Source organism: Oncorhynchus gorbuscha, unplaced genomic scaffold (genome assembly GCF_021184085.1).
Source record: "Oncorhynchus gorbuscha isolate QuinsamMale2020 ecotype Even-year unplaced genomic scaffold, OgorEven_v1.0 Un_scaffold_1530, whole genome shotgun sequence".
NCBI lineage: Eukaryota > Metazoa > Chordata > Actinopteri > Salmoniformes > Salmonidae > Oncorhynchus > Oncorhynchus gorbuscha.
In genome coordinates this window covers 45,001-54,056 of record NW_025746281.1, presented here as the reverse complement: position 1 = coordinate 54,056, position 9,056 = coordinate 45,001, and the positions used below count along the sequence as shown (strand labels likewise).

Sequence of the window (9,056 nt, the reverse complement as noted above, 5' to 3'; positions counted from 1 at the left end):
AGGAAAGGCGCGGGCCACTCCGACGGACGACGAGGTTACGACGTGATTTTGTTTCAATAACAGAGGAATTTCAATGTGATCCATTACGTCCACCGACATGTTAGCACACTAATCTGTACGCATTCGCATTGTTATTGTGACACAACGCTTGAAAGTGAAGGGGCAAAGATCAGATCAGGACTGAGTGCACGTGTTTGTGAGAATTACCGGAGACGCAGACAACTAAACGGATCGGTTCGTGCTCTACAACGACCACGGCGCGGTTAATTTCTGACGACTTCGATGGTGTATGAACGCGTTGACAGTCCTTTTCCGTCAACTTTTGACACTCTCTCCCGGAGATAATAACCCCACTCCGGAACACCCCCATCCAAGTTTAGAGCGTCGGATTCCGGTGAAGGGAAGAAGGGCACGGAGGAGATATGGCGGTGACCGTGACTTTATCGCTCTCTCTTCTTCTCTTATCTCTCTCAAGTAAGTAGCCTTAATGGTAAACCGTTTGTGTTTGTAAATGTCATGTTTTGCACGCAGAAGACTCAACTCAAAATGAACGCCGCTCGGGTTGCCAACATTGTTTTTAAATTAGGCAAAATGTCATGAAGTCGTTTGTGAAATACTTCTAGGCTCTAAACTACAGACTGAAATAAAACGCTTTTCGAAATGTATTTGGATAGGCTATTACTCCAGTAAGGAACCATATTATATACATTATAAAGTGTATATATATATATAGCAACGAAGACAGCTTCCAAAAGTCGATTAATATTTTCGTATAACCGCTGATGTAAGTATGTTGTTTCGCCCTGTCCTCGCTTTTTAGGTCTTGAAAACTTGCAGGGGAGTTGCCGTTGTCCGTTGTTTGAAAGTTTGCCATGATTACAGACTGCATTACCTCTCCTCTCTCTCCTTGTTGACTAATCTCAGCAAACTGTCAGCACCATGGACAGCGCACACGGATTCAACTCTCTCATGTGTCTATATTGTGTTCTGTTGAATCTCGCTAGACATTTGTAAAGGAAAACTTTCATGCCTAATGCTGTTCAGTCAAAGTTGGGCCCTTGGATTGACTTTAGTGTTCAACGTCTGTCCATTGAGGCTTTGTTAACAAGCTATAACGATTTAGTACAAAACATTAATGACACTGAGTCAATACAACTATGTCAGGAGAAGTCTAAGGTACTGTAATGTACCTACACACAACTGGTACACTAGTAGTATTTCTCAGACCTGGTCCTCGGGAGCCAGAGGGGTTTTACCATGACACTAACACACCTGATAAAACACATCAACTCATCATCAAGCCTTTGATTATTTGAATCAGGTGTGTTAGTACTAGGGCAAAACCAAACATGGAGGGGGGGGGGGGGTGATGTCACCAGGCAGGCCAAAACTCCACCCCACAAAACAGGCCAATATGTTGGGGCATGGACTCTACAAGGTGTCGAAAGCGTTCCTCGCGTTCCCACAGGGATGCTGGCCCATGGTGACTCCGATGCTTCCCACAGTTGTGTCAAGTTGGAGAATAAGATGACCTTTGGGTGGTGGACCATTCTTGATACACAGTGGAAACTGTTGAGTGTGAAAAACCCAGCAGCATTGCAGTTCTTGACACAAACCAGTGAGCCTGGCATCTACAACCATACCCTGTTCAAAAGGCACTTAAATATTTTGTCTTGCCCATTCACCCTCTGAATGGCACACATACACAATCCATGTCTCATGTCTGAAGCACTAAAAATCCTTCTTTAACCCGTCTCCTCCCCTTCATCTACACTGATTGAAGTGTCATCAATAAGGGATCATAGTTTTCACCTGGTCAGTCTGTCATGGAAAGAGCAGATGTTAATAATGTGTTGTACCCTCAGTGTATATAAAACACAACATAATCTCATGTTTGACTTCACTAGGCCTTTATAGAAACACTGCAGGAGTAAATAGTCCCATTATGACAGAACAGGCACAGCGTTCAGCCAGACTGCAGATACCTGAAGGGATGTTCAGCCAGACTGCAGATACCTGAAGGGATGTTCAGCCAGACTGCAGATACCTGAAGGGATGCTCAGCCAGACTGCAGATACCTGAAGGGATGTTCAGCCAGACTGCAGATACCTGAAGGGATGTTCAGCCAGACTGTAGATACCTGAAGGGATGTTCAGCCAGACTGCAGATACCTGAAGGGATGTTCAGCCAGACTGCAGATACCTGAAGGGATGTTCAGCCAGACTGTAGATACCTGAAGGGATGTTCAGCCAGACTGTAGATACCTGAAGGGATGCTCAGCCAGACTGCAGATACCTGAAGGGATGTTCAGCCAGACTGTAGATACCTGAAGGGATGCTCAGCCAGACTGCAGATACCTGAAGGGATGTTCAGCCAGTGAAGGAGGAAGGAGTTAGACATGAACGGAAACCAAGGCCTTCAGCTTGTGGAGTCAAACACTTTCAATGGGGTGCTTGGACCCCACATACACACTCAGCCCATCCCACTTCACGTCTTACCCCTCCCCTTCATGGTTTTCACTTCTGGATGATGAAAGCAATATGGTGGAAACTTTACCAGTACACTGTTTATACCTACCCAGAACCTACAGACATGCTAACATCTATCTGATAACTACCCAGAACCTACAGACATGCTAACATCTATCTGATAACTACCCAGAACCTACAGACATGCTAACATCTATCTGATAACTACCCAGAACCTACAGACATGCTAACATCTATCTGATAGCTACCCAGAACCTACAGACATGCTAACATCTATCTGATAACTACCCAGAACCTACAGACATGCTAACATCTATCTGATAACTACCCAGAACCTACAGACATGCCAACACCCATTGAGGGGTTATGGCCAAGCGTAAGGGTCAAGGAGCAATTTGCGACCGGCTGCTTTACTCCAAAGATTATATTTTATGTTGACAAGATAGCCTAGTGACAGCTCTAACAATGGAAATACTTGTCCTCCGTGATTGAAGGCAGGTGAGATTAGGTGGCACCATTTTAGCCAATGAGAGATCAGATACGCGTGTGAACAACAGGCACACCTAAGTCGTTTTTCTACATTTTGCTGGAATGCACGTGCATTCACATTTATCAGTACAGTAACAGCCTAAACATGAGGACATTTCTATTAAATCAAATAAGTCTCATGTAATTCGACAGTCCCTCATAGTCCTCCATACAAAAAGGGCTTATCTCACCCAGAACTTGGGTGGAGTAACTCTCTCTCACTTCGCCCCTTCCTCTCTGCTTACTCCAACACATACCTTCTTCACTTAATAATGTCAGTTTGTATTGAAACGTGAAGGTATACGTTGAAGTTCAATTGAGTTTCAGGACACAGAGAGACAGATTGATTCTCTGTAGAGTCGTGATGATGTCTACCACGGCCCCAGCCTCAGTCTGTCCTGCTAGCTAGATGTACACTAGGACCTCACAGCTTGGGGTGGAGGTGTAATCCAGTGATCCAGGTACAGAAGCACATGAACCCACAGAGGAAAAGGCCAGTCTCCTGCAGTCTGCAGGAGTGTGTGTGTGCGCACACACACACACACACACACACACACACACACACACACACACACACACACACACACACACACACACACACACACACACACACACACACACACACACACACACACACACACACACACACACACACACACACACACACAGAGAGAGAAAAACACACACAAAAGCACACACACATACAAATACAGGTGCACACACACACACACACACACAGAAACACACACACACAAACAGACTGTGCAGACCAATGACAGCTGAGCATTAGTGATTTACCCAGGATGCCGTTCTCATCAGGCGGTAACAAGAGAGTTGTGTCACTCTGCCAACAGTTCCATCCCAATCGGTGTGTGTGTGTGTGTGCGTGTGCGTGTGCGTGTGTGTGTGTGTGACAGTTCTTTCTCACGGGCGCCTCAGTCTGCTTTTTATTTGCCCTTACCGTTAACATTAATGAAGGCCAGCATTCCTCAGCTCCAGTCCAGGAGTTCCCTTTGGATTGCACATATTTGTTCCATCCCAGCACTAATACCCCCTGATTCCACTATTCCAGGGCTTGATGGTTAGATTGAGTCATTGAATCAGGTGTGTTAGTGCTGGGCTGAAACAAAAAACACTTATGACTGTGTTATGGAGGGTTATGACTGTGTTATGGAGGGTTATGACAGTGTCATGGAGGGTTATGACAGTGTTATGTAGCCTTTATGAAGGCTCCAGGTTCAGATAAAGTGTAACCCAGAGGTGATGAGTATGCTCTATGGGTGTGGTGTCTCCTCGCCTTTCCCCATCTCCTCTCTTCTCCCTCTCTCCTCTCTTCTCCTCTCTTCTCTCCTCTCCTCTCTTCTCCCTCTCTTTTCCCCCTCTCTTCCCTCTGCCCTCTCCCCATCTCCTCTCTTCTCCTCTCTTCTCTCCTCTCCTCTCTTCTCCTTCTCTCCTCTCTTCTCCTCTCTTCTCTCTCCTCTCCTCTCTTCTCCCTCTCTTCTCCTTCTCTCCTCTCTTCTCCTCTCTTCTCTCTCCTCTCCTCTCTTCTCCCTCTCTTCTCCCCCTCTCTTCCCTCTGCCCTCTCCCCATCTCCTCTCTTCTCCCTCTCTCCTCTCTTCTCCTCTCTTCTCTCTCCTCTCCTCTCTTCTCCCTCTCTTCTCTCTCCTCTCCTCTCTTCTCCTTCTCTCCTCTCTTCTCCTCTCTTCTCTCTCCTCTCTTCTCCTTCTCTCCTCTCTTCTCCTCTCTTCTCTCTCCTCTCCTCTCTTCTCCCTCTCTTCTCCCCCTCTCTTCCCTCTGCCCTCTCCCCATCTCCTCTCTTCTCCCTCTCTCCTCTCTTCTCCTCTCTCCTCTCCTCTCTTCTCCCTCTCTTCTCCCCCTCTCTTCCCTCTGCCCTCTCCCCATCTCCTCTCTTCTCCCTCTCTCCTCTCTTCTACTCTCTTCTCTCTCCTCTCCTCTCTTCTCCCTCTCTTCTCCCCTCTCTTCCCTCTGCCCTCTCCCCATCTCCTCTCTTCTCCTCTCTTCTCTCCTCTCCTCTCTTCTCCTTCTCTCCTCTCTTCTCCTCTCTTCTCTCTCCTCTCCTCTCTTCTCCCTCTCTTCTCCTTCTCTCCTCTCTTCTCCTCTCTTCTCTCTCCTCTCCTCTCTTCTCCCTCTCTTCTCCCCCTCTCTTCCCTCTGCCCTCTCCCCATCTCCTCTCTTCTCCCTCTCTCCCTCTCTTCTCCTCTCTTCTCTCTCCTCTCTTCTCCTCTCTTCTCCTCTCTTCTCTCTCCTCTCCTCTCTTCTCCTTCTCTCCTCTCTTCTCCTCTCTTCTCTCTCCTCTCCTCTCTTCTCCTTCTCTCCTCTCTTCTCCTCTCTTCTCTCTCCACTCCTCTCTTCTCCCTCTCTTCTCCCCCTCTCTTCCCTCTGCCCTCTCCCCATCTCCTCTCTTCTCCCTCTCTCCTCTCTTCTCCTCTCTCCTCTCCTCTCTTCTCCCTCTCTTCTCCCCCTCTCTTCCCTCTGCCCTCTCCCCATCTCCTCTCTTCTCCCTCTCTCCTCTCTTCTACTCTCTTCTCTCTCCTCTCCTCTCTTCTCCCTCTCTTCTCCCCCTCTCTTCCCTCTGCCCTCTCCCCATCTCCTCTCTTCTCCCTCTCTCCTCTCTTCTCCTCTCTCCCTCTCTCTTCTCCTCTCTTCTCTCTCCTCTCCTCTCTTCTCCTTCTCTTCTCCCCCTCTCTTCCCTCTGCCCTCTCCCCATCTCCTCTCCTCTCTTCTCTCCTCTCCTCTCTTCTCTCCTCTCCTCTCCTCTCTTCTCCTTCTCTTCTCCCCCTCTCCTCTCTTCTCTCCTCTCCTCTCTCCTCTCCTCTCTTCTCTCCTCTCCTCTCTTCTCCTTCTCTTCTCCCCCTCTCCTCTCTTCTCCCTCTCTCCTCTCTTCTCCTCTCTTCTCTCCTCTCTTCTCTCCTCTCTTCTCCTTCTCTTCTCCCCCTCTCCTCTCTTCTCCCCCTCTCCTCTCTTCTCCTCTCTTCTCTCCTCTCCTCTCTTCTCTCCTCTCTTCTCCTTCTCTTCTCCCCCTCTCCTCTCTTCTCCCTCTCTCCTCTCTTCTCCTCTCTTCTCTCCTCTCCTCTCTTCTCTCCTCTCTTCTCCTTCTCTTCTCCCCCTCTCCTCTCTTCTCCCCCTCTCCTCTCTTCTCCTTCTCTTCTCCCCCTCTCCTCTCTTCTCCCTCTCTTCTCCCCCTCTCTTCCCTCTGCCCTCTCCCCATCTCCTCTCTTCTCTCCTCTCTCTCTCTTCTCCTCTCTTCTCCCTCTCTCCTCTCTTCTCCTCTCTTCTCTCTCCTCTCCTCTCTTCTCCCTCTCTTCTCCCCCTCTCTTCCCTCTGCCCTCTCCCCATCTCCTCTCTTCTCCCTCTCTCCTCTCTTCTCCTCTCTTCTCTCCTCTCTCTCTCTCTCTCCTCTCCTCTCTTCTCCTTCTCTTCTCCCCCTCTCTTCCCTCTGCCCTCTCCCCATTCCCTCTCTGCTAAAAGAGACCTGAGACAATCACACTGATGGAGGAGACCTGAGACAATCACACTGATGAAGGAGACCTGAGACAATCACACTGATGAAGGAGACCTGAGACAATCACACTGATAAAGGAGACCTGAGACAATCACACTGATGGAGGAGACCTGAGACAATCACACTGATAAAGGAGACAATCACACTGATAAAGGAGACCTGAGACACTCACACTGATAAAGGAGACAATCACACTGATAAAGGAGACCTGAGACAATCACACTGATAAAGGAGACAATCACACTGATAAAGGAGACCTGAGACAATCACACTGATAAAGGAGACCTGAGACAATCACACTGATGAAGGAGACAATCACACTGATAAAGGAGACAATCACACTGATAAAGGAGACCTGAGACAATCACACTGATGAAGGAGACAATCACACTGATAAAGGAGACCTGAGACAATCACACTGATGAAGGAGACCTGAGACAATCCCACTGATGAAGGAGACCTGAGACAATCATACTGATAAAGGAGACAATCACACTGATAAAGGAGACAATCACACTGATAAAGGAGACAATCACACTGATAAAGGAGACCTGAGACAATCACACTGATAAAGGAGACAATCACACTGATAAAGGAGACAATCACACTGATAAAGGAGACAATCACACTGATAAAGGAGACAATCACACTGATAAAGGAGACAATCACACTGATAAAGGAGACCTGATAAAGACAATCACACTGATAAAGGAGACAATCACACTGATAAAGGAGACAATCACACTGATAAAGGAGACAATCACACTGATAAAGGAGACAATCACACTGATAAAGGAGACCTGAGACAATCACACTGATAAAGGAGAATATCACACTGATAAAGGAGACAATCACACTGATAAAGGAGACCTGAGACAATCACACTGATAAAGGAGACAATCACACTGATAAAGGACCTGAGACAATCACACTGATAAAGGAGAATATCACACTGATAAAGGAGACCTGAGACAATCACACTGATAAAGGAGACAATCACACTGCTAAAGGAGATAATCACACTGATAAAAGAAACCTGAGACACTCACACTGATAAAAGAAACCTGAGACACTCACACTGATAAAGGAGACAATCACACGGATAAAGGACCTGAGACAATCACACTGCTAAAGGAGATAATCACACTGATAAAGGAGTCAATCACACTGATAAAGGACCTGAGACAATCACACTGATAAAGGAGACAATCACACTGATAAAAGAAACCTGAGACACTCACACTGATAAAAGAAACCTGAGACACTCACACTGATAAAGGAGACAATCACACTGATAAAAGAAACCTGAGACAATCACACTGATAAAGGAGACAATGACACTGATAAAGGAGACAATCACACTGATAAAGGAGACAATCACACTGATAAAGGACCTGAGACAATCACACTGATAAAGGAGACAATCACACTGATAAAGGAGACAATCACACTGATAAAGGAGACAATCACACTGATAAAGGAGACAATCACACTGATAAAGGAGACCTGAGACAATCACACTGATAAAAGAGAACTGAGACACTCACACTGATAAAGGAGGCCTTTCTGTTTGTTTGAGAAAGAGAGTGATAATGTGTAATTGTGGTTGTGAGTGTGTAGCTGTGGGTGCAAGTGTGTGTGTGTGTTTGTTCAGGCTGGAGAGACTAGCTCTTAAAGGAAGCCATTCCAGATGGCCTCTCTCTTAATAATTTACTTCAGGATATGTTCTACCTCTCCTCCACCGCTAACGCTTTGTCTGGTGAGCCACACACACACACACACACACACACACACACACACACACACACACACACACACACACACACACACACACACACACACACACACACACACACACACACACACACACACACACACACACACACACACAAACAATGTTTGTTCAGTTAAAGCATTAACATCAGTTGGGACACCGAATAAAGAGTCATGAAGACAGTGGTACCTTCAAAACTTGTTAGGGCTAGGTGCTCCGCCCCTCGACAACATCCGTTGAATAGCCAGAGCGCCAAATTCAAAAATATTTTTGGGAAATATTTAACTTTCAAACATTCACACGCAATACACCCAATTAAAGCTTAACTTCTTGTTATTCTACCCATCGTGTCCGATTTCAAAATTATTTACAGCGAAATCACCCCATATGATTATGTTAGGTCAGAGCCTAGTCACAAAAACAACATACAGCCATTTTCCAGCCAAAGAGAGTAGTCACAAAAAGCAGAAATATAGATAAAATTAATCACTAACCTTTTATGATCTTCATCAGATGGCACTCATAGGACTTCATGTTACACAATACATGTATGTTTTGTTCGATAAAGTTCATATTTATGTCCAAAAATCTCACTTTACATTGGTGCTTTATGGTCAGTAATGTTGAGATGCAAGTATTATGCACAGAATTATAGATATACTTCTCCTTATTGCAACTGCTGTGTCAAATTTTTTAAAAACATTTTTGAAAAAACATACCATGCAATCATCTGAGTACAGCG

At 46.3% G+C, this 9,056-nt stretch overlaps 1 protein-coding gene across 1 annotated transcript in view; it reads left to right on the top strand.

Moving 5' to 3' along the window:
• The first annotated feature begins 343 nt into the window (after positions 1–343).
• The window catches only part of LOC124023183 (neuronal acetylcholine receptor subunit beta-2-like), a 36,109-nt gene continuing 27,396 nt past the window's right edge, over positions 344–9,056 (top strand). Inside the window, exon 1 of the mRNA XM_046337709.1 lies at positions 344–474. Coding sequence (XP_046193665.1) covers positions 423–474 — 52 coding nt within the window. The 5' untranslated portion in view covers positions 344–422. The remainder of the gene's footprint in view (positions 475–9,056) is intronic.